The sequence below is a fragment of the Callospermophilus lateralis genome, chromosome 1, assembly GCF_048772815.1.
Source record: "Callospermophilus lateralis isolate mCalLat2 chromosome 1, mCalLat2.hap1, whole genome shotgun sequence".
NCBI classification, from domain to species: Eukaryota; Metazoa; Chordata; class Mammalia; order Rodentia; family Sciuridae; genus Callospermophilus; species Callospermophilus lateralis.
In genome coordinates this window covers 1,181,468-1,207,664 of record NC_135305.1, presented here as the reverse complement: position 1 = coordinate 1,207,664, position 26,197 = coordinate 1,181,468, and the positions used below count along the sequence as shown (strand labels likewise).

General features: G+C 51.3%; 1 protein-coding gene across 1 annotated transcript in view; it reads right to left on the bottom strand.

The window, feature by feature from the left end:
• The window catches only part of Ptprn2 (protein tyrosine phosphatase receptor type N2), a 718,290-nt gene that overhangs the window by 384,355 nt on the left and 307,738 nt on the right, over positions 1-26,197 (bottom strand). Inside the window, exons 9-10 of the mRNA XM_076835049.2 lie at positions 24,150-24,574; positions 7,045-7,131 (exon numbers count right to left, since the gene is read on the bottom strand). Of these exons, the coding sequence (XP_076691164.2) occupies positions 7,045-7,131; positions 24,150-24,574 (512 nt within the window). The remainder of the gene's footprint in view (positions 1-7,044; positions 7,132-24,149; positions 24,575-26,197) is intronic.

The following is a 26,197-nucleotide window of genomic DNA, read 5'->3' as shown; positions in this document are numbered from 1 at the left end:
CAACTACAACTAAAAAATAAACATTAAAAAGGCAGCCATGCCATATTTGGCAACAATGGATATTCCTAAGGTTAATCATTTAATGTTGAAACTTCACAATGAACATAAATGTAAATGCTGCTCTTTTCAGTTGATAAACTTTTCTGAAAGTTGTTTAGAAATAAGATCAACTTCTGATAAGACAATTGGATTAAATTTTTTTTGCTAGTATAATACCCCTAGGCCTGAGAGACCAACATGTACTTTGTCTGCTTGATATATTTTTGATGAAGCCCATAACATATGTGGATGGATGGATGGATGATAGATAGTTAGATAGATAGATTACAAATCGATAAAGCAGGTAGATAGATGGGCAGATAGGTGGATGAGTGGGTGGGTGGGTGGATAGATGGATGGATGGATGGATGGATGGATGGATGGACGGATGGATGGATGGACAGATGGATGGATGGATGATAGGTAGGTAAGGTAGGTGAGTAAGTAGGTAGACAGATGGATGAGTACGCAGATGGATTAATAGATGGATGATGTATGCATGGGTGGAAGAAATACATGGTGAGTGATGGATGAATGATGAATGGATACATGGGTGGGTAAAAAGATAAATGGATGATGGATACATAGGCAGGTGGATAGATGGGTGGGTAAGTGGATGAATGGATTATGTTTGCATGATGGATAACAGATGATGGATGGATAAGTAGATGGACAGATAGATAACAGAGCTATATATGTGCATATTGCCTATGTTAATGCAAACCCAGTAAGACGTTTTCTCAAAATATTATCTCTGTCATAAGAATCTCTGCATTGACTATTCTTATCTAGTTGGCTATACATTAATGACTTACTCATTATATGCCTTACTAAGTATTAATTTAAGAGTTATGAAGTGCTAATAGTGTAGTCTCAAGGTTATACAATGAAGTCAGAATGACTTAGACTTACTGCACCTGACTGAACACAGCTTTAGTAACAGAAAGATCTCTCTGTATAGTGTGTATGTTTCTGAGGAGCTACTTGAACAAGCCCCTCAACTCTGTCTCTGGGCTGAGAACCAGATGAGCAGGTTCTTCCTGAGACTGGCACAGGTCTGGCTTGTTCCTGAGGTCACTAGATCATTCCACCACTCCTCTTCAACCACCCCTCATTCTGGGGAAGCTGCGGCTTGGTGCTGGGATAGTCAAATGCCAAGAGAAAATCGAGTTCTTGTCTGGCTTTGGCAGAATCATTCTTGCACGCCTCTTTGAGAGGCCGGGCCAGAACATTCCAGAATTCTGTGCAGATGGCGAAGTAAAACAGACACACACTGCTAAGGCACACTCTGCATCACCGTCTTTCTGCAGTTGTGCATTCATGCTTCCAAATATTAGGCAGCAGCTTCCCAAAATATCCAGTTGAGGGCCTTCAAGGGAGGAGAGGCTGAGAGAATCCGTTCCTAATGGCATGTGTGAGGACACAAAGACCCGCTAAGATACTGCAAGGCAGTTTAATGTGACCCAAGCCTTTACCAGACACAGAGATGGACAATGTGTTGCCGTCCTCAGGGGCTGTGCAGGTGCCTCCTGCAGTCGCCGGCCGGCGAGTATGTGCAGTTCGGGAATTCCTGTCTGTGCTTAGGACTTGCACTCTTCTCATGCAGTGTTTGGGGGAAATAGATTGTTCATGGTTTATGCTTTTCCTTTAGCTTTGAAAGAACCTGTTGGTTTTGACCCTCACACAATCTGACGGGGGAGGCGATCCCCGGGAACCCTGTTCCATTAGCACAGCCATGGACTGTGGTCAGCTACATAGAGCAGAAGCCCTGTGCTCCCGAAGGACCGGGGGCCATTATGCTGCATTTTCTACTGCCCAGTTTGGGTGTCACAGTGCTTACATACTAATGAATTAAACAAATAAATAAATAACTGAATGGTTAATGACATTTAGAAATAGAAGTCTTTGCCTAAAAATCAGGACTGAAGCTTTTTCTTGAAACTTTGATATTTAGCCTGATGGCCTTTCAGCTCTGGGGCAATGAGCAGCAAACTCCTCACACTGGACATGGGGTGCCCAGCTGCGCAGACCATGGGGTCACCTGAATGCTGCACTCACTCTGGACCGTGGGCTGCTCTATTCCTGAAGACACTTGCCTGACCTCATCCCACTCCATTTGCTCCCCATATGTGCACAGCAACCTCTGGGAGCCAGCATCCAGCAGGGTGCAACTGTGCTGTGCCCTCCTGCCACCTGTCTGCATGCAGGACCAACTCCATTCCCTGGGGCCAATGCCAGGCCCCTGGGCCTTCCCACTGGAGCCAAGTCCTGGATCACAAGCTGGCCTCCTGCTCCGAAGCCTTGCTGGAGACAGCACTCCTGCAGTGTCTCTGCTCAACAGAGATGTCTGCAGAACAGAAGACTGATTTTCACTTTGTTTGGCTGAGAATAAATGAAAGCTGAACAGCAGCATGCACTTCTGATAGGGCAAGTCATGAAGACAAGCACACCTTGCCCAGGGTTCAGCTAAACTTCACACAACCTAACCTCCTCCTGGCCCTCCTGTCTCCCAGCCTAAGCGGCTGTATGCGACTGAGTGCTGAATGCCCACATGGTCCCTCCCCTTCAGGTGGGCAAGCTGAGGCTGCTGGAGCTTAAGCAATCTGCCCAAGGTCTTCTAGCAAGTCAAGAAAAGCAGACTCGAACCCAGGTGCCTCTGAGCCAGATTCCATCCATCCGGTAACATTCGCTCACTCCTCCTCAGCAAACTGAGACACTAGGAGACACCTTGCTCTTGGCACCAGGTTGCTGAACTGACTAGTTCCTGCCCCCAAGGAGCCTGCTGCTGCCTGGGAAGGATGGAGATCCAAATCTTGTCAGTAAAGCATCATTACCAGGAACCACAGTCTCACAGGAACGTGATTCCTGAACTCTGCATTTGTGCACCGTTCCCCCATCACCCGCAGGATCCCACCAGAGCTGCTCCTGGAAAGAAGAGCCGACTGGGCTGCTTTTACCAGTGCACACCCACCCACAGTGGAAGGAAGAGTGCTTCCTCCTCAGCAGCGAGACACCAGTGAAAGGCACAAGTTGCCATGCACTGCCCACCTCCACATGCTCCGTCCTCAGCTCGGCAGTCCTGCCATAGGCCTCACTGGGGAGGAAGAATTAAAAGGCTCAGAGATAGCAATCATGGGGCCTGGCCCCACAGAGGGCTCCTGAGAGCAGACTCCAGGCTGGCTGTACACAGGGCTATGCCTGGGCTCCTTGGTGTGCAGCAGGGAAACCAAGGATTCTTAGGAAGGTGAGCTACCCTCTGCTCCCCAGGTGCAGTTTCCTTTCACACTAGGAGTGGGAGTGCCCAGCCTGAGCCACCAAGCAGAGCATGGGCTTCGCTCAGTGAAAGGTGCCGCCTCTTCCTCCAGAAGAATCACCTGCATATCATAATGACACCTCTTCCCGCTACCTCATCTTCAGTCTAAAGACAGGACTGGGCGGTTCCAACATCCTGCCACAGTGCCTTGACACTCCTGGTTTCCTGTCTCTGGCCCCCAGGCCACCCCTTTGCAGCTTCAGCCGGATCCAGAGGGGGGCTGTGGAGAGACCTACATTTGCTCTGGGAAGCTTTCCACACCAGGTACCCTTCTCCACCTTGCTCCACGGCCCTCCAGTGGTGTCACCAGAAGCATGGGTGTACAATAGCAGTGCACCACGTTGCAAACGCAACCTCACTTACCCAGACCCTCCTGCAGGTGCCCCACTCACTGCTGGAGGGACTGGACTTGGAGCACTATGCATCTGCCCCAAGCACAGGCCCTGCCATTGTTGATCCACACTGCCCAGGCACACAGATCAGGTGATGCGGGGCTCTGCAATCAATGTTGTCCACAGAGACAGCAGGAAGCATCGACCCAGGGGGTGAGGCCATTTTTCACCCCTCCCCTACTCCTGCTTCCTATGTAACATCTCCCCAGATCTGCCGATGCACAGAGACCAGGCTAGGGGCAAATAACACTGCTCTTCTCTGGGAAGCCAAGGGGTACTTTCTGAAGCCTGTAACCCCCAGGGATCATCTCCCACATGGAGGGTGGTCTGAGGAGAGGAAATGTGCTAGGTGCAGGCATGTCCCCAGCCTGCGCAGTAGGAGACCCTGGTGAAGCGTCTGGGTGGAGAATTTCTGCAGCTGTGTCCCCAGTGACCATTGTGAAGAATGAGAGCACTGCACTTATCAAGCTAGTGAATCCCACAGACGAGAAACAAGACTGCCGTGTGCACGCCAAGAGCTGTGAGGGTGATCACAGAATAAGCCTGTCCTCTGGGGATGCCCTAGCTGACCCCACGCCTCATGCACTGCAGGGCTCATCCAGAGAACTGACCCCAGGACCTCTCGCAACTCCAGGGCTCTCAGCATGTTCTCCTTCTGTGTTGCCCACCCCAGTACTGCCCACCCGGCTGGGATCCTGCAGGAAGCAGCCCCCGCATCTGTCAGCCCTGCCTGGGACACCCAAGATCAGATTATAAGATCACAACTGTGGCTGTTGTGTTTGCTAGCATAACTACAGCAGCAAGCTAATGCCGTTTTAATGGTCTCTAATGATGTAATAAGAAATAACGGGATTTATTTGACAGCTACATAACCATTCACAAAACATATTAAGCACAACTACTACTTCCATAAAAATGCAGACAATGCCTGCGAGTGCCAGCTCACGTGCCCCTTTCCTGTGCCTGAAACCATGAACAGTTCTGGGGCTGTGCTCTTACAGGCAGCACCAGGCACCCAGGGTGCTGCTGGCTCTTCCTCCCGAGATGCCCTTGAGGCACAGCCCGTGCCTGAACCCCTCCTCAGAGCATCCATCACTACTGGGCCCAGGGGATTCTCAGGACATTCAGGTAAGGCTCGTATGTTCCAAAGGGCAAAGCTACCTATATACCCAAGACCCACAAGACCCAGGGAGGCATGGCTCCACCAAGCCAGAACTGGGGACTGGGGAGGAGGCTTTGGACCAGCAAGGATCAGGATGAGGACTGTCAGGAGCTGGGGAAGCGAGCAAAGGCTGCAGGGAGGATGCTGGCCAGGAGCTGCAGACCAGTGCCCCAAGGTCCTGGGCGGGTGGTGCCCAGGCTCACTTCTGGGGAAGAGGGGCCCCTGCGCTGAGCAGGGAGGAGGCCTGGAAGTGGAAGCAGCAGGGGCTCAGCAGGGGCTCAGCCACTCCTGGCTCCCCAGAGAGGCAGGTAGCTATACCCAGAACCCGAGCTGATGCAAGGGCTGTCCGTGGGAGGGCCCAGAGGAGCAGTGTGCTGACACTCGGACCACGAGCAGCGGCAGAAGCACGGCAGCTCTGCAGCCCAACTCACCTCCTTCCCTGAGCATGGCCTCCCCACCTAGCACTTCTGACTTCGAAGGTTAGTGGGACCATGCGGGCTGCACGGAGAATCTCCTACAAGCTGCTCATGCGGTGGCCAGCCACACTACCTCCCACTGAACCCTGAGAATGCAGTGGTTCAGCTCCCAGGGTCCACCTGACAAACCAGCACTGTTTCAGTCGCAGTGTCCAACCGGCAAGGTGGCCTCCACCCAGCCTCCTTCCATTATGAGGCAAGTTATTGACTGACCACAGAGAGCAACAAACTCTTGCAGACCACAGAAGCCCCTGGGCACATGGCCGCCACTCCCTGTGGCTGCACAGCTGCCCCAGAAGGGCCTCACGGAAGACAAATGAGGAGCACACAGTGAACAGGCCTCTGTGGGCCTGGGTGAGCTCTGTTCTAGAGTCCCAGGAGCCATTTCTTCCCCCTGAGCTTAGGAAGCATCAGCCACATCACCTCCACCAGGAGTGCTGTCCACCAGAGGCCCCTGTAGACGGCCTTTCCTCCTGCCCATGCTCACCTTCAGCAACAAGGCCACTGAGCAACAGGCACTCACCCACCCAGGCTCCTGCTCGTCCACCAGCCTCTGGACCTGGACAGCAACAGATGGCCTCTGAGGACTGGAGCCCAGGCCCACCCAGGGCATCTGGGTAAGGAGGGAAGGCTGAGGGCAATCAGGGGCAGTAAGCCCTCAGGGTTTAACAGGTCATTTTAGCACACTGTGTCCACTCTGTGGTCACCAGGGAACTATCACCTGCAGGGGATAAGGAGACAACCAGTGGGAGCAGATGCACCTCAGAGAGCCTGACAGCCAGGAACCGGGCACCCACATGTCTGGGACCAGGGATCGCTGGCCGATCACCTGGTCCTCACCCAGGTGAATCCTGCGTTCTCCACTCCATCTCCTGCCTGGCCTGTATGTCCATGGCCCTCTGCAGGCTCCTGAAGTCTTCAGACCACACAGGGGGACACGTCTGCACACGCGCGCACACACACACACACACACACACACACACACGAGTACAGGCAAGCCTTCATTTCAGTTCTTACCTCCACTCGATGGCCCTGACCTCTCTTTGCAGGCCCCCTCCCATCTTCCTCCAGTCATGGGGTGGACTCTACACGAGCACCCAGCTTACACGGTGCCAGCTGTGTCCAGGTTTCTCTCATGCATACCCTCTCTCCAGCACCTACATGCTACAAGCCCAGGACAGGAACAGCCACTCTCCTACTTCCTGGGCACCTGCTCTTTCCCCCAGGAGAAGGGTGCTGGCCCAGCGCCGATCACCTCACTGCCTAAGTCCAAGGCCACCCCTAGGGAAGCTTCCAGAGGTTGACAGGGCCCTGCCAGTGGCTCAGTGCATGTAGGCAAAGGGTCCATGGGTGTAGGCCTCCCCAGGGCCTTGTGTGCAGTGGAGCAGGCAGGATGCTTCGGACCCAGGCATGACAGGTGCACGAAGCAGGCACTGGCCTTGGCTACGCTGCTCTCAGGATTAGGATTCTCATCATTCAGCACAGGTTTCAGCGTTAGTTGGAAAACTAACCAAAGCCTGATAGAACTTTTGTCTTCTACAGAATTTCTGACATAATAAACAAGAACCCCAGACACACAGCTCTTTCCCCCATAAACCCATTTCTGAGGCTGAACGAAGGTGAGCTCAGGCTAAGCCAACAGGTCCAGCCTCACATACTTACTCGATATCTTCAAAGATGCTGGGCGGCACCTTCAGGAGGTGGGCGACATCCCCCATCAGCTGCTTCCCCTTCTCCAGGTTCAGGGGGCTGTGGGGGGAGAGGGGGCATCGTTAGCAAGGGTGATGGGAAGCCAGGGTCCCCAGGGAGCTGCCTCGGCTGGCTATTCCCGGATGTGCCAATCAGGGGAGCCACCTGAATTTTCCAGCCCTGAGACAGACAATGAGGTGCAGATGGAATTGCCAGAAAGCGTAACGGGTCCATGAGGCCACCCCTGGCTCATGTCAGTAAAAACGTGATAGAGAGGGCAGGCACGGGAGGCAGAGGAGTGAGGAGGAGATGCGAAAACCAGTCGGCCTGATGGGCGTGAAGTGCTCAAAGCAAGCAGCTATTTACGTTGATTCCCTGCCGAGGTGAGTGACAGTCCCAGTGAAGGGGATTCAAACACCACCCGTGTAGACACAAATGGGGGGCAAGAGGGCCGTGCCACAAGCTGCACCCCATCACAGGGCCGGACGACCCAGGATGCTGCGGCTGCACACGGCCAGCAAGGCCATGAAGAGGGAGAGCTGCCTGATGAAACGGTGGCAGGTAACAGGCACCTCAACTCTCTGCCCCCTTACGAATGCTGACGCCGGGACTCGGGGTCCCCGTCCCCAGTGCCTGGGCCCTGTGAGCGCTGCTGTGAGGGAGTATCAATGCACACTGCCACAGCAGCGAGGTTTCTGCTCGCTCACTCCCCCCACTCAGTGTCGGGAGGAACACAGCTCTCAACTTGAAGGCCAGGCCCTGCCTTAGGGCTCCCTGTGGGGGACACAGGAGACAAAGGCATTAACAAAGGAGGAAGCCCTTGTGGTTGTGGGCTGCACCACCGGAGTCATCCTTCTGTGAAATCCTAGGCCAGACACTGGGCCTCATCAGGAAACAGGTGGCCACAGATTTAGTTAGTGAAGAGGACGCTGAGCACGGGCCCTAGTCCAACACTGGTGCCTTGTAGAAAGTGGGAAATGGACACAGGGCAGTGCAGCAGCAAAGCCCACGTGAGGACACACGGGTAAAACCATGCAAGAGCCACCACCAGGGCCAGCCACAGGGCCAGAGCACAGCCTGGGACATAGTGTCCCTGCACCACGGGTACCCAGATCTGGGCTTCCAGGTTCAGAACTGTGCGGTTGCTGTGGCACTCCGTGTCTCAAGCAAACCAACACGCGTGTCAACGGGCAACAGGTCCTGTGGGCGGAGCATGGAGGGGTGGGCAGAGAGCCACTTAGAAGGGCTCAGAGAAGGACCCTTCACGGAGGCCAGGTCTGCCAGCCATCAGGCAGCTGGAACAGCAGGTACAGAGCTGGATGTGACTGGGACTTCTCCAAAACTAGGGAGGGTCCCAGGTGCAGGGGCCATACAGGAATCACAGCCACCCGGGGGGTGACCGCTGGTGAACACTGGGTGTATGGGGAGATGCTGAGGCCTCCTGGCAAGACTGGCTGGCCAGAGAAGGACATGGGAGACAGAGAAGAGTGGAAGTCCACCCAGTGGACCCACGAGCAGAGTCCAGGTAGCACAGCCCAGATGCACATCAGGAGTTGGTCAGGACAGAGTGTGGAAGCCGCAGGCGACAGAGTCAGGGTCCTTCCAGGGCCAGAGGGTGAGAGGTGACCCCTAACAGAGAGAGCAAAGAGCAGCCAGCAAGGCAGGAAGTGAGCCCCGCCTGGACCCAAGGGCGTGAAGTCCGCTTTTCATCACTGGCAAAAAGCCCTGACAAGAGCAATTTTAGAAGAGGAGACATTTGTTTTGGCTCACAGTTTCAGAAGTCTCCGTTCACAGATGGCCACCCCATGCTGGGGGACAGAGAGGTGAGGCAGCACATCATGGCAGGGGAGGACAGCGGCTCAGAACAGGAGAGCCAGGAAGCAGAGAGACAGCTCTGCTCACAAGGTGGAGACCCGCCTCCTCCACTCACACCCTACCTGCCTACAGTCCCGCCTAGTGAATCCACTGATTCAGTCATTTCTGCTCGGAACGTTCTTGCACTGTCTCACACCTGAGTTTTGGGGGCACACCTCATATCTAAACCATAACATCTTGCCCCTGACTCCCAAAAGCTCAAGCCCATCTCACATGCAAACACATTTGGTCCATTTCTAAGAGTCCCCACAGTCTTAACAGTCCCAGCATGGCCCAAAGGTCCACGTCCAAAGTCTCCTGAGACTCTAGGCAAACTCCTATCTGAGAGGCAAGATCAAAAGCAGGTTACATAGATCCAACACCTAAAGGCACAGAGTCAACTTGCCATTCCACAAGGGAGAAATCCCGTCACAGAAAGAAGGGGTGGGACCAAGCCAGACCGAAATCCCGCTGGGCAGACGAGTCCTGCGACTCCAGGTCCAGCATACGGACCACGAGGACCTGCTGTTCTCTCCACCCTGCGCCCCTGCGGTCGCGGCCACGTGCTTCCCGTAGTTTGTGCTCACTCAATGCCTGCAGCTCTGCTCAGCAGACATCCCACAGCATGGCATCTCTTCATCTTGGGCGTCTCCCTGCAACTTCAGCTCCTTCTCACATCTGCACCCATCACCCTTGGGGCGGGGGTGGGGGTGCCTTGGGGACTCAAACCCCGAGGCACTGGCCTGTCCTTCCAGGCCATCCTTTGAGATACTGGTAAAGCCACCACAGTCCCCTACCTCCAGCGTCCTGCATTCCTGCTGACCCATCACCACGTGGAGGAGCCAAACTCCGCCACACCAGCTCAACAGTGGCCAGACCTTCAAGGACCCAGCTGCAGCAGCTTCCGGGGGTCTAGGTGGCTGAGCACCACAAAACGACTTCCTAGACCCCCACTGGCCAAGCAAGGATCACTCATTGTCTCTTCCCAAAGGAATTTTAATTTCACACCCTGGACCTGAAGTGGGTGAGTCTTGCCAACTCCTGACCTGCGCTCCACCGTCTTCCCTGTGGTTTCTGGGTGGAGTGCTCAGCATTCCCACGGTGGATACGGTATGTTTAGTAGCCACAGTGTCCTAAACTGGAGCTTTATTCTCATATGGCCAAACTACAAGTTTTTCAAATCTTTCTACTTACCACTCTTTTTTAAAAACATATTATATTTTTTAATTCTAATTTGTTATATATGACAGCAGAATGCATGACAATTCATATTACACATACGGAGCACAATTGTTCATGTTTCAGTGTACACAAAGTAAAGTCACACCTTTCGGGTCTTCGTACATGTGATCAGAGCCATGATGTCCATCGCATTCCACCATCTTTCCTACCCCCATCCCCCTCCCTTCCCCTCCATGGCCTTTACCTAAAGTTCCTCCATTCCTCCCATGCTCCTCCCTCCATCCTCATTACATATTAGCATCCTCATATCAGAGAAAACAGTCAGCATTTGGTTTTGGGGATTACTTTATTTCATTTACCATAATATTCTCCAACTCCATCAATTTACCTGAAAATGCCATGATTTTATTCTCTTTTAATGCTGAGTAAGTAATATTCCATTATGTATATATACCACAATTTCTTTATCCACTCATCTACTGAAGGGCATCTAGGTTGATTCCACAATTTTGCTATTGTGAATTGTGCTGCTATTAACATTGATGTGGCTGTGTTAACCATAGTATGCTGTTTTTAAGTACCTTGAGTATAAACTGATGGCTGGGTCAAATCTTGGTTCCATTCCAAGTTTTCCAAGGAATCTCCAAGGAATCAATTGTTTTGCATATTGGCTGCACCAATTTACAGTCCCACCAGCAGTGTATGAGTGTACCTTTTTCACCGCATCCTCGTCAACACTTATTGTTATTTGTATTCATAATAGCTGCCATTCTGACTGGAGTGAGATGAAATCTTAGAGTATCTGTTTTGATTTGCATTTCTCCAATTGCTAGAGATGCTGAACATTTTTTCATATATTTGTTGATTGATTGTATATCCTCTTCTGAGAAGTGTCTGTTCAGTTCCTTGATTGGGTTATTTATTTATTGATTTATTTATTGGGTTATTTATTGATTGGGTTATTTGTTTTTGTGTTTGCTGTTAAGATTTTTGAGTTCTCTATAGATCCTGAATATTAGTGCTCTATCTGATGTGCATGTGGTAAAAATTTGCTCCCATTCTGTAGGCTCTCTTTTCACCTAAGTGATTGTTTAATTTTCTTTTTAATTTAAATCCATGCCATTTACTGATTCTTGATTTTATTTTTTGTGCTATAGGAGCCTTCTTAAGGAAGTCGGGGCCTAATCTAACATGATAGAGATTTGGGGCTACTTTTTCTTCTATTAGGCACAGGGTTTCTGGTTTAATTCCTAGGTCCTTAATCCACTTTGAATTGAGTTTTGTGTATGGTGAGAGATGGGGGCTTAACTTCATTTTGTTGCCTATGTATTTCCAATTTTCCCAGCACCATTTGTTAAAGAGGCTATCTATTCTCCAATATATGTTTTTGGTGCCTTTGTCTAATGAGATGACTATAATTATGTGGGTTTGTCTCTATGTCCTCTATTCTGTACCATTGGTCTATTTTGGTGCCAATACCATGCTATTTTTGTTATTAGTGCTCTATAGTACACTTTAAGGTCTGGTATACTGATGCTACCTGTTTTACTCTTCTTACTAAGGATGACTTTGGCTATTTCTGGGTCTCTTATTTTTTCCAGATGAATTTTGCTTTTTCTATTTCTATGAGGAATGTCTTTGGGATTTTGATTGGGATTGTATTAAATCTGCATAGTGTCTTTGGTAGTATGGTCATTCTGACAATATTAATTCTGCCTATCCAAGAACTCAGGAGATCTTTCTATCTTCTAAGGTCTTCTTTCTTTCCTTAGTGTTCTGCAGTTTTCATTGTAGAGGTATTTAACATCTTCTGTTAAGTTTATTTCCAAATATTTTATTTTTATTTTTTTGAGGCTATTGTAAATGAGAGAGTTTTCCTAGTTTCTCTTTCAGAGGATTTGTTACTGATGTACAGAAATGCCTTAGATTTATGTGTGCTTATTTCATATCCTGTTACTTTGCTGAATTCATTTATTAGTTCTAGAAGTTTTCTGGTGGAGTTTTTTGGAACTTCTAGGTACAGCAAACAGTAATAGTTGAGTTCTTCTTTTCCTATCCATATCCATTTAATTTCTTTTATCTGTCTAATTGCTCTGGCCAGGATTTCAAAAACTATGTTAACTAGAAGTGGCGAAAGAAGGCATCCCGGCCTTATTCCAGTTTTTAGAGGGAATGTCTTCATATTCGCCCAACACACTTAGAATCATGTTGGCTTGGAGATTAGCATAGATAGCTTTCACAATGTTGAGGTATGTTCCTGAAATCCCTAGTTTTTCTAGTGTTTTGAACATGAAGGGGTGCTGTATTTTGTCAAATGCTTTTTCTGCATCTATTTAGATACTCACATAATTCTTATCTTTAAGTCTACTGATGTGATGAATTACATCTATTGACTTCCGTAGGTTGCATCCCTGGGATGAACCCCACTGGATCGTGGTGCACTATCTTTTTGATGTATTTTTGTATTTGATTTGCCACAATATTTTTTTTAATATTTTATTTTTTAGTTGTAGTTGGACACAATATCTTTATTTTATTTATTTATTTTTATGTGGTGCTGAGGATCAAACCCAGGGCCTCACACGTGCTAGGCAAGCGCTCTACTGCTGAGCCACAACCCCAGCCCCGATTGGCCAGAATTTTATTGGGAATATTTGCATCTATGGTCATTAGAGAGATTGGTCTGGAGTTTTCTTTCTTTGATGTGTCTTTGCCTGGTTTTGGAATCAGGGTGAAGTCGGCCTCACAGAGTGAGTTTAGAAGCGCTCCCTCTCCTTCTGTTTCATGTGATAATTTGAGGAGTTATAAGTGTTAGTTCTTCTTTAAAGGTCTGTAGAACTCGGCTGTGCGTCCATCTGGTCCTGGGCTTTTCTTGGTTGGTAGGCTTCTGATGGTGTCTTCTGTTTTATTGCTTGAGATTGACCTGTTTAAATTGTGTATGTTATCCTGATTCAGTTTGGCAACTCATATGATTCTAGATATTTGTTGATGCCTTCGATATTTTCTATTTTATTGGAGTAGAAGTTTTCATAATATTTCCTAATTATCTTCTGTATTTCTGTAGTATCCATCATATTTCCTTTTTCATCATGGATGTGAGTGATTTGAGTTTTCGCTCTCCTTCTCTTCATTAGCATGGCTGAGGGTTTGTCAATTTTATTTATTTTTTCAAAGAACCAACTTTTGGTTCTGTCAATTTTTTCAATTGTTTCTTTCATTTCAATTTCATTTATTTCAGTTCTGATTTTAATTATTTCCTGTCTTCTGCTTTTGGTGTTGATTTGTTCTTTTTTCTAGGGCTTTGAGATGTAATTTAGGTCATTTATTAACTTTTTCTTCTTTTAAGGAATGAACTCCATGCAATGAACTTTCCTCTTAGTACTGCCTTCTTTTCCTATCCATATCCCTTTATTTTCTTAGTTTCCAGAGATTTCGATATGTTGTATCAGTGTTCTCATTTACTTCTAAGGATATTTTTAATCTCCTCCTTGATGTCTTTTGCAACCCATTGTTCATTCAGGAGCATATTATTTAGTCTCCAGGTGTTGGAGTAGCTTTTGTTTTTTATTTTATCCTTGATATCTAATATCATTCTGTATGATCTGATAGAATGCAGGGTAGTGCTGAGAGCCATAGCCAAGTAGGAATGACATGACGCATGGCATTTGGGGTTGAAAGGTGACCCTGCTCGGGGATTAGGGTGGCTCGGGGTTTAGGTGGATCCTGCTGAGAATAGGGCAGCTCCAGGTTTAGGGTGGATCCTGCTGGGATTAGGGCATATCCTGCTGCCTCAGGCGCCCTTTGGAGTTGTTGAATTCTCGCGGGGTTCTGAGAGAATTGGTACGCAGAGCCTGGTGGAGGGAGTGGATTCCCAGGTAGTGTGTGTAGAGTGCCGGTGAGAGTTCAGGAATAAAGAGTTGCTGTTTGAATCTACAAGGCTTTTGTGGTGGTTCGGTGATTTTGTGCCCAGCCAGACTGCGGCAGGGTAGTATCTCTAGTTTTTTGTATTTGCTAAGAGTTGCTTCGTGGAATTACATATGGTCTATTTTAGAGAAGGATCCATGTGCTGCTAAGAAGAACATGTATTCACTCATTGATGGATGAAATATCCTTTATATGTCAGTCAAGTCTAAGTTATTGATTGTATTTTTGAGTCCTATAGTTTCTTTGTTTAGCTTTTGTTTGGAAGATCTATCCAAACAAAACCTCTATTTAAAGAGGTGTGTTAAAGTCACTCAGAATTATTGTGCTGTGGTCTATTTGACTCTTGAACTTGAGAAGAGTTTGATGAATACAGATGTTCCATTGTTTGGGGAAAATATATTTATAATTTTATGTCTGGTTGATGTATGCTCCCTTAAGCAGTACGAAATGACCTTCTTTATCCCTTCTGACTATATTTGGTTTGACGTCCACTTTATCTGATCTGAGGATGGAGACCCCTGTTGGCTTCTGCAGTGCATGGAGTGGTATGATTTTTCCCAACCTTTCACCTTCCGTCTGTGGATGTCTTTTCCTATGAGATGAGTCTCTTGAAGGCAGCATACTGTTGGGTCTTTTTTTAAAATCTAATCTACCAGTCTATGTCTTTTGATTGGTAAGTTTAGTCCATTAACATTCAGGATTATTATTATTGAGACATGGTTTGTATTCTAGATATTTTTGTTTATTTTTGGTGTTTAACTGGACTTGATTTCTCCTTTGATTGGCCTCTCCTCTAATCTAGTTCCTCCCTTTGCAGATTTTCATTGTTGTTTTCATTCCCTCCTTGTGTAATATTCTGTAAGTGTAGACTTTTTTGCTATAGATTCATTCAACTTTTGTTTATCATGGAAGGTTTTTATTTCATCATCAAATCTGAAGGTGCTGACCTCTCAGATGACAGGCACACAGATGAGACAACATGAGGAAGAGTGTCCCTCCAATGGACCATGGGCTAAGGGGACACAGGAGGCTGAACCTGCCCCAGAGTCCAGAACTTCCATGTAGGGCAGCAGGTCCACATCTGCCACCTGGGCAGTCAATCGGGTAGGGTCTAGAGCCCACCCTGTCCTGTCAAACCAGCACTTTGGGGATCATAGCCATATCCTGCATCTAACATCAACATGCATCTAACATCCAACAAAAACCACAAAACTCACCAGCTAAATCTCACGACCAACTTGGTGGAAAGCCCTTGTTTAGGGAGATACACACATGAGAGTAGACTTCACCTACTAAGACACGGCCCTCCTACCCATGTTTCTGGGGCCTGTGTAGTACCCCCATGTGCAGCAAGGCACATGCCCAGGACACTCCCTCCACAGTCATCCCCTGAGTGTGCATGCACTCTTCCACATGCACATGGACACATAAGAAGGACATGCCATGGGCATCCCCACTAGATGCAGCGGACCCTACACAGGTCTCACTTGCCGCCGTGCACGCTGTTTGCATATCAGCAGGAGCAGGGCGGTCAGACCAGTGGGAGCCATGGCCATAATGGACATTCTGGATTTGCAGTCTGGGCCATCTGGCTGACCAGATTCCCTCTCAGTGAGGCCTTAGGCCTTGCAGCCCGGCCTCCTCACTCTGCCCACACAGGCCCACTCCCTCTCCGTGCCTGCTCCTACCTTCTCAGGTCCCCTCTGTCTGTACTCCACTGATCTTCCTCCCTCAATCCTGGCCACCATCAGCTGCCTGATGGCCTTGCTATCAGACCCTGCTCTCCTCAAACTCCCTCTGCACCTTGATGGAACCTCTAGGCACCTCACTTATATTAAAAGGCCTCCAGTTATCTCACACATTTTACTGGTCTCTCTCTCCAAGAACTGCAAAGCTCACTAAGGTAGGAACCATGTCTTATTGCTCATTTCTCCAAATCCCCAAGCCTGGCACACGAAGCAACTTCCCAATCAATAATTGTTCTCAAATCCCATGAGTTTCTAACCTCTTTTCCTCTAAGGGTGATGAATGAAGTACACAGTGGCTTTGTCCAGGCTCCACAGAACTGATCATTATCATCCACAACAAGCTGGGTAACGGTCTGGAAGCTGAGGAAGTCAGCAGCCGGCAGGTTTCCACGTGGCCCTGGCCTCCTCAGCCCGAATTCCCAGTGAACCTACTGAACGACAGCACAGTGGAACCCCTGCAGACCCCGGCCAGTGCCATGGCTCAGCACAGGGCAGCACTCAAGATGACCCTGTGCCACTCAGCGGGACGTGCCAAGCGCTCGGGGGTTGCAGCTCTTGCTCTCACTGTGCAATCTGCAGGCTCGCCGTCAGACTTCTTAGGCAGCAGCTGCGGATAATCTCAAAAATCAGCGGGAGGACTCCACATGTGCAGGTCTGTCGCCTGATGCTGCAACGTGCTCTTGGTCAGAGTCAGAGCCAGGAGGGCTGCACGACCCTGCCCTGCACCCTGACCTGTGGCAGCAGGCCAGGTTCTCAGCTTGCGGATGCGTTCTCCTCTCCACGCAGTTCCTGAGGAGAGCAGCTGTCTGGAAACTCCCAGAGCTGCAGCCCGGTCACTCTGAAGCACATGGACAGGTCTGCTCTAGAAGCCAAGCGGGGACTCCAGTATCCTGACTGCCCACTGGCTGTGAAGCCCAAGCTCCAGGTGGGAGGAAACACTCTTTCCTGTGACACCCTCACAGAGCTGAGGTCTCACTTTTTTTTTATGAGAGGGATCTCACTGTGGCACCCAGGTTGGCCCTGATCCCTGGGCCCAAGCAAGCCTCCTGCCCCTGTCTACCACAGGTGGAGGGAAGCAAAGCTCGGAATGACTGTGAACTCTGACTCCCAGCTAGGCGGTACACACACACACACGCACACACACACACTTATGGTGATTCCCTGCTACCGTAATGTGCCAGCACATTAGCACCTCCTGAGGCCCCCAAATCGCATGCCCATGTGAGCTGCCAGCCTCCCAGGACCTTCCAGAGCAGAGTGGGGAGAGACTCAGCTCCTGGCCCAGTTGGAGGGCCATGGCAATACTCTCCTCCCTCCTGGCTGGCCCTTGCCATCCAGAGCCATCTGGCTGCTTCCAGGGCCAGACCGGCCAAGCCACCTCAGGGTCAGACAACCACCTTTCGCAGCAGCCAGGTGCAGCACCTGGGCCTAGGGGCTGCCCGCGACACCCACCACCCTGTGTTTTCACCGTCTTGACTCACTCCACCCACTGCCACAGCGAGACTTGAGCTGAGGTGTCCCCCTCTCCTGTGCCCTGAGCAGAGACAAGGACGAGACACAACTGCTACCACTGGCGGGACGCCGGCCAACACAACCTGATGGCTCCGGGTACAGTGACTCACTAGGTGTGCGGTGGCATTGCGGTGCCAAGAAGAAATAAGCTTGCGCTTCAGAGGGATCGCGGGAAGCTGGGCTCGCGTCACAGCAGGGGCCGGGTGCAGCGGGAGTGGCCCTGCTGGTGACCGGAGACCCTGCTGGCCTGGTGGAGCCCTGAAGGGACACTCCCACCTGCAGCTGTCTCCTTGGAGATGCCTGGCCACAGGCTCCTGGTGGGCAGAGGTGGGTCACAGGAAGAGGGCGGGACTCCAGACCCCTGCTGCCCTGGCTGTGCTCCTGGGGCTCCTGGTGGGAGCCCTGCTCAGGGGCAGGAAGGGGCCCCTGGACTCTCGCTCCTACAGGGCCTGTCCACCTGAGAGGACGGGGGCCTAGAGCGGGCACAAGGCAGTAAGGCCATGGGTGAACTCTGGTTCCAGTCAGACACAGCAAGTGTGTGGCACCCAGGGTGGGGGGGACGTGGGGCTCCCTCATGAAGGCAAGCTCGACCACGGAGCCACACTGTGGCCTGGCACAGGATTCTGAGATTCTTTGATGGGTTCGGGGGCCACTTGATTAAAACTATTTCCACTCTCCATCAGGCAAATGGATGCTTTCCACGTGGGTCTTACCAGGTACTTCCACATCCTTTCCCCACACTGTGGTCTCTGCGCTTCTCCTGACCATCACCTCCAGGTGACGATAGCAGGTGCCCAACAATCCCCTGTCTGACTTCCAGGTGGGCACCAGGACCCAGACGGGCTGAGAGCACACCCAGGAGCAGATGTGGCCTGTGCACTGGGGCTGGAGAATTGCCGTCCAGTGCCCTGCCTGCCGCCCAGTGCTGTGCCCTGACTGAAGGTGAGAGGCCAGCATGTGGTTCCCCTCATTCCTGCCCCTCTTCCTCCTCCTCCCCTCTGCTCTTCTAATGGATGAGAACCCTGACGATGCACACTCACTGGGACTCTGCCCACCTCCAATCTTCAGGACGAGGAGCTCCACCAGGACAAGCACATTGTCAAGACAGGCAATCCAAGAGCTGAATGGTGACAAGGAAGGACATGCCCCCTTCCAGAAAGAGTCCGTGAGGATGGCAATGTGCTTGCTCAACAAAGCTAGTCATGGTCCAGGAACAGGCTGGAGTTAAGTCCTACCCCAGCCCTTTCAGGACACCCTGTCTCTGCCACTGCACAAAGCTGCCCCTCTTCTCTGCGACTGCCTGGCACTGGGCAGGGTGGCCCCGGGCCTTGGCTCTGTGACTGAGACTCCAGGGGTCTTATGGGCAGCAGGGGTGGAACTGGGTTGACGGTCTAGTCATCAGGTTGGAAAGATGCCCTTCAGCCTCACTGGCTTCCAGAAGCACTGACAAGCCCCTTCTGAGCCCACGGGCTTTGCAGGACACAAGAGTAGTGGGCACTCCCGGTCACTTGTCTTGGGCCTGGCAGGTGGGGGCACAGACACCTGATCTTCCGGTGAGTCATGGTCCAGACACTCCTGAGTGTGTCTGGTAGACGAGGAGTGGTGCTGTGCCAGCATCTAGAGGCATCTCCCGCGATGGTGCTGCCTACTGCACTCACACAGAACAGTGGCAGAGGGCCCGCTGGAGGCCAAGCTCAAGAGGGACCTGCACACCAGCCAGCAGCAGGCATCACCTGCATCCACCAACCTCCCCCCCCCCACCCCCCCACCCCCGCAGGCTCAGATTCTCATTGAAAATCTGAAGGAGAACTCACGATCCAGCCGCCCCATCCCAGAGTACTAAGAGGTGCAGGGTGGGCTGGAACGCCAGGCCACCTCAGCGTCTTCACCCTGGGCCACCCTCACAGGCCCTCAGTGCCCACCTTCCCCAGCATTCTCCCGGCAGATCTCTCCTGTCCAGGTGACGCTGCTGCTGGGCTGATGACTGATCATGTCCCCGGTTCCACTCCAGTGCCCTGTTCTCTTCCGGAATCCCTGGGAGGTGGATCCATTGCCACCTCCCCAGAGGTGGACGAGCCCAGCCCACAGTGACAGTAACCTGCCTGGTCCGTGCCGGTGTGGGATCCTGCCCTGGGAGTCCACCTCTGTGCGTCTTCCTGCCATGGTGCCCTCAGGAGGAGTAGAAAGCCACATGGAGGTGGGCCTCTCCGTGCTGCCAGGGTCCCAGGCACTCATGGGGAGGGTGGTCCTCTATGCCCACTCCTCCTATTTCCTTTTCTCTCTTTTCGTGAAGGGACTTATTAGTGGCGATTTTATTTTTTATTATTTTTCCATATTTTTGAGTAGTGCATTTTAACTGTACATAATTATACATGGTGGGCTTGTTACATATTTATATGTGCATAAAATATAACAAAGTGATTTATCAACATCATTCCCAGTATTTCTCCCCCTCCCCCCTTTCCTCCACTGATCACCTTCCATTTTCATGAGATCCACCTGAACTTTCTTTCCCTTTTTCCTCTCTATGGAAGACAACATATAACCCTTGACCTGCTGAGTTTGGCTTATTTTGCTTAACAATGTTCCCAAGTTCCAACCATTTTCCTGAAAGTGACATAATTCCACTTTTCTTTCTGGCTGAATAAAACTCCATTATATGCATAGACCGTATTGTCTTATCCATGGACACCAGGGCTGGTTTCACAGCTTGGCTGTTGTGAACTGTCCTGTATAGACCTAGGTATGCTTGTACCACTGCAGTAAGCTGACTTTAATTCTTTAGGATAAACACCACGGAGTGGTGTAGCTGGGTCACAGGGTGGTTCCATGCCTAGTCTTTTGAGGACCTCCACACTGACTTCCATAGTGGTTGGACCGATTCACAGTCCCACAGGGGTGTACAGTGACCCTTTCTCACATCCTCTCCAGCATCTACTACTGTTGTATTCTTGATGGCTGCCGTTCCGACTGGTGTGAGATGATGTCTCAGGGTAGTTTTGATTTGCAGTTCCCTGATTGCTAAAGATGTTAGAATTTTTTCAAATATTCTTGTTCATTTGTACTTCTTTTGAGAAGTATGTGTTTAATTTACCTGCCCATTTATTAATGAGGTTATTTGGAATTTTTAGTGTTAAGTTTTTGAATTCTTTATATATTCTAGATATTAATTAAGCCTCCGTCAGAAGAGTAGTTAGCAAAGATCTTCTCCCAGTCTGTAGTTCTCTCTTCACATTGTTTCCTTTGCTGCGTGGAAGCTGTTTAATTGGATGCCACCCATTTATTAACTTTGGCATAATTTCTGAGCTTTAGGGCCCTGTTGAGAAAGTTCTTGTCTGTGACTAGATGCTGGAGTGTTGACCCTGTTTTCTTCTAGGGGTTACAGTGTTTCTGGTCCAATTCCAAGGTTCTTATTCACTTTGACTTGATTTTTGTGCAGGATGAGAGATAAGGTTCTGGTCTCACTCTTCCACGTATGGGGTCATCAGTTTTCCGAGCACCATTTATTAAAGAGTGTCTTTCTTCCACCGATGTTTTGGGCACCTTTGTCAAGGATCAGATGACCACGTGTTTCTGTGGCCACACACGGCCAGGCTGGGTTTGCTCAGGGCCTAGGGCCATGAGGTCTCTCCCTCATGACTTCTCTTGGCACCGCACCACATGCGGAACACGCCTTTTGTTGCTTCTCAGCGTGCGTGTTGGCGTGGTCCTCACTCGCGGCTCTTCTTGAGGCACTGTGCCAGAGGGCTCTGGGGCTAGGAGAAGGGGGTGCCCTTGCGAGTGGGCTTTCTGGGACCCAAGGCAGCCTCCTCCTGCTGGGGGGCTCGCTCGGCCACCCTCGCCATCCCGCACAGCCTGACAGGACACACGTGAGGATGTCCCTTGGGGACCGGGAAGTGTACCTCCCACCCCATCTTGAGGGATACAGGTGTGACAGCAGAGGATCCCCATCCATGAGCAGACGAGGCTCAGAGAGCAAAGCCGCACTCTTCTCTCAGCACGAGCAGCTGATGAGGTAGCCGAGGGGGCAGCCCTGGGTGGTCACTCCTCCCTGCACAGGCATTGAGCTCACATCACTGTGTTTGAAGAACTGCACCTGATTCCCCCAAGTCAGTGGCTGGTCTACTAATGCTTAAGCTGAGCTCTGGTGGCCCCAAATTATCAATTAGCCTGATGACAGGAGCCCAACCCTCCACCTGCCTTCCATGCTTGACACCTGCCGGAAAGCGTAGCAGAGGCAGGATGTTAGATGACCCTCCTGGGCAGCAAGAGCAAGGCCACAGGTAGCCAAAAAGGCAGGAGACCACGGTGCCCTCCAGGACTGTCCGCAGCAGGTGCGGCCCAGCTTCACGGGCACAGGGGCTGCAGCACCCAACGCAGAGACAAGCCTAGTGTAGCAGGGACATCACTCTATCTTAGAAAGTCACCAGCAGCAGATGCACGACCAGGTTCTGCAGCCTCCACACACCAGAGGGGCTGCCAGAGACCACTCCAGGCCCACCACCACCTCACTGGGAGCATCACCATTCCAGGCCCACAGAGTCCCTGCTAATGGGCAGCAAAGACCCCACACGCCTAGTCCATCCTGCTCCTGGTGACAACTGGCTGCCACCTGGGAGTCGAAAATGATTGTGTTATGGTTTGGATTTGGTGTCCCCAAAACGTTCTCATGTGAGACAACACAAGGAGGTCTGGAGGAGATGACCGGGTAACCTCATCAGTGAGTTCATCCCTGATGGGATCAACTGCGTGGTGGCTGAAGGCAGGTGGACGTGGCTGGAGGCGGTGGTTCAGTGTGGTGTAGCTACGGGGTGCTTGTTTTGTATCTGGAAACTGGAGTCCCTCACCATCTGCTTCCCGATCAAAACATATGAGCTGCTTCCTTCCACTACGCCCTTCCACCATGAAGCTCTGCCTCACCTCAAGTCCCAACGAGTGGAAACAGCTGTCTGTGGATTGAGACCTCTGAACCCTAAGCCCCCAAATAGACTACAGTCGTTCTGTTGGGTCTTTTAGTCACAGTGGAAAAAATCTGACTTAAATAGATTGGGTGCTTTCACTGGGGAACTGCCTGTCCCCAAGGTACAACACACACACACCCACAAGTGTGCAAGACACACAACACGCCACATACACACTACATGCATGCTACAACATAAGTGTATGTGTGTAGCATATAACATAGAAGGGTCCACATGATACACAACATATGACACACTACAAACAACACAAAGCACAGAATATGTCACATAGACAAAATACGTGACATATCACACGCCACATAGGGAACTACACAATGCACAACGCAAACACACCACAACACACGACACACCACAGAGAGCAGCGTTCCCGGGGAAGGGAGAAGTTCACGGCGCAGAGTGACTGACATATTTATAATGGTGCACGCTGTGGGCGGTCCACCGACATCTCCTCTTTGCCTCCATGGTGCAGAGACGGACACTGCGGAGCCCAGCAGTCAGCACTCCATGCGCCTGCCTGTCTCCAAGCAGGAGGGGAGCCAGCACCGCTGGGCGCCTGCCTGACGCACACAGGTGGTCTGTGTGAAGGTTAGAAGTGGGCGTTGTCCCACTAAAAGAAAGGCCTCGAGCCAGCTACCTGCAGCTGACAACAGAACAAGACCTCTGTCGGTGGCTGGCTCAGCCCTACAGCTCAGCCTGGCTTTGCAGCTGGCCCACGCCAGAGCATGAAATGAAACCCTTCACCCAACTGTGGGAGGCAACCATTTCTCCCCAGCAAAACCTGGGTGGCCACAACCTGCAGGAGCTGGGACAGGACTGTGGGGAGCTGGCACAGAGCGAGGCCCTGGGGAGCGACAGGAGGTGGGATCTGACCTCCCCGCAGCTCCTCCCCACTGTGGAAGACCACTGGACTAGGCCAGGCTTGTGAACGCAGGGGAAGGTACCTGAACAAACACACCCAGAAGTGGAGAGTCAAGTCACACACAGGAACACCTCAGCATGTGACCACACGCCCTGACATGCACTCCCCCACATTCGCACACCCTCACACACCCACACACTCACATACCCATACGCATCCTCACACACAAGCATACACATCCTCACATGCCCTCACACATACACGCTTGTATATACCTGCACTCACATGCAAGCACTCATGTCCACACTACACCTACCTAACACTCACACATGCACATGAATGCACACACACTCTCATACACACAATCACACGTGCATACCTACACCCAGAAGCACAGACATGTGTACAGTACATGGCTTCCAGGACTGGAGACGGCGCCAGGTGGAGCAAGGGTCAAATGTGGGGCTCCTTAAGGAGGAGGCCTGAGAGTGGGCCGGCTGCTCCCAGAACTCGGGTGCAGGACGCCTGCACGCTTCCCTCGCTACTTTCCGTTCACACCAAGAAGGACACGCTGCAGGGAGCAGCCTCCCTCCGAGGTGACGTGGTCCTGCTGCGGGGACTACTGGATGAGGCCTTGTCACAGGCCGGAGCCTGCATGGCCTCAGCTTCTGGCATGGCCACAGCACTGCTGGCACCACTCCCGCCCTGCGTGTGGGCATCCCAGGGGGCTGCCTTGCCAGGCTCCACCCTGACGGCCCCAGTGACTCTGGCTCACAGCAACAGGGCAGCAAGGCCTGGAGGGGGGTCTGGTCACTGCACTTGGGAGCCCAGCACCTGTCCAGAAGCTCCAGGCAGGGCCCTGGGCCCACTGCGTGCTGCCTCCCCACCTGCGGCTCCGCAGACACCTCCACTAGGCTTTTTACTTAAGACCTTTGAAAACGGAAGTGTCTCCCCACTTCGTAAGGCGCGCCCTCCTGCCAGGACTGGGCACAGGAGCCACACTGGATTCCTACTCACTCGTTTCCCGTCACGATGTAGCCCGAGTCCTCTTCCTCAGAAGGCTCCACTTCCAGCTGCAGGCCCTCGCTAGGCGGGGCCCGGGCCCCGGCCCTGGGGCTGTGTTCCTCCTGTAGGGCCCCTGGAACCCAGGCCTGCAGCACCCCGAGCCCAGCAGCCCTGGGCTGGGAGCTTGGCTTCTCCCGCAGAGGCTTGGAGTAGGTGCGGCTCTTCACATTCTCCACCCCAGCATCCTCCTCTTCCCAGGACAGGGAAACCTCGGGCTCCTCCGGTTTCTTGGCTTCTGTTTCAGGGTGCTCTTCCAGAGTGGGGGCTTCAGGCAAGAGTGGAGACCTGTGATCCTGCACACGGTCCCCAGGGGAGGCACTCAGGAGGCTGACCTGGAAGAAGGGAACCCTGTGAGACAACATCCACCACGGTGGCATCTGGACAGAAGAACTAAGTCACCTGGGGCAGAACGGGTGGCCTGGAACGGCAACACGGGAGGAGGCCAGGCCTTTCCCCTGGGCCTGGGTCCAGCATCAGCCGAGGCTGAGGGCACGGGGCCACTCAGGACTTCCTGGGGAGCCTGGCTTCACCGTCATGTTAGACTCTGTATTTTAAAACCAGCCTCTGAGGCTGCAAGATCTCACTCCTCCAGGAGCAAGGAACACACAAAAATAGTGAATGAGTATGATAATCCACATCTACTGAGCTCTTACAAATACAGAGGCCCATACTAGACACTTCAAGTGCATGAACTCACCCAAGCTTCATGAAAGCCGAGGAGTTGTAGACTCCACTCACCCCCACTCACAGGTGGGAAGACTGGGGCATGGAGGTGCGCCCCACAGCATGTCATGGGGACCCACGCTTCCCATCCACAGAGGGGAGCGTCTCTGGTCCTCATGGGGGCAGTACTCACCCAGCCTAATCTCCAGCCCTGGACGCGAGGCTCATTGGCCCTCTTAATGGCATTCTGACCCAGGAATGTGATGCTACGACACGAGCACTGACCACAAGCCACTGAGCACATCTCGCTGATCACCCCCAGCCCATGACGAGTCTACTCTGATCGCTGACCTGCAGAGGTCAGACATCATACAATCTGCCTGGACCACAGAGATGGTGACGGGCAGATCCAGAGTCTGAACTCGGGTCTAACGATGCCCCGATGCCAGCTCAGCAGCATGACATGGCCTCCTGGTGTGTGCGCTGCCACACCATGCAGCAGGTGGTTTTAGACAAGACATGTGACATGTGACATTAGACAGAAACAGGAATCAACTTGCTTTACCCAAACACATTTATTTAGGAAATTAAGGAAGGACCCTGAAGGGAATCTTTCTCTTTTTGACTAAGTATCATTCATAACTTCTCCTTTTGTGGTTTTCAATATTTAAACAAAACAGTAGTTTGGTGAAGATATTTGCTTAAATTCTGATCCTGAATTACAACAGTGCACAGTGCTTAAGTTACCAAATGGCTTCAGAACAATAACCTTAGGCTTTTTGAAGAAAAGGGGATAATATTCTCACTTAGGTGGCATTTCACACTAAGAGGAAAAGGAAAGAGTTGGTAAATAAGTAAGAGCTCAGGACACTCAACATTCAAGCACTATTTTTTGAAAAAAACTGATTGAAAATGCAGTCCAAGCAGTAACCCTAACCCTAACCCTGACCCTAACCCTGACCCTGACCCTGACCCTGACCTGACCCTAACCCTAAACCCTAACCTTAAACCCTAACCCTAACCCTAACCCTAACCCTGACCCTGACCCTGACCCTGACCCTGACCTGACCCTAACCCTAAACCCTAACCTTAAACCCTAACCCTAACCCTAACCCTGACCCTGACCCTGACCCTAACCCTAGGAGACAAGCATCAGTGGGAGGGGTCCAGCATCCCACCTGGCTGCAGCCCCAGGATGCCACCTATCTCCTGGCCCCCACTTGCTAAATTCAGAAACCATTTCCTGACCCACTTCTCCCTCTGCCACTCAAACAGAGTGCCCACCACTGTCAGGATTTAAATCCATGTTTCCTCCCTTGCTAAGCCATGAAGGTGCT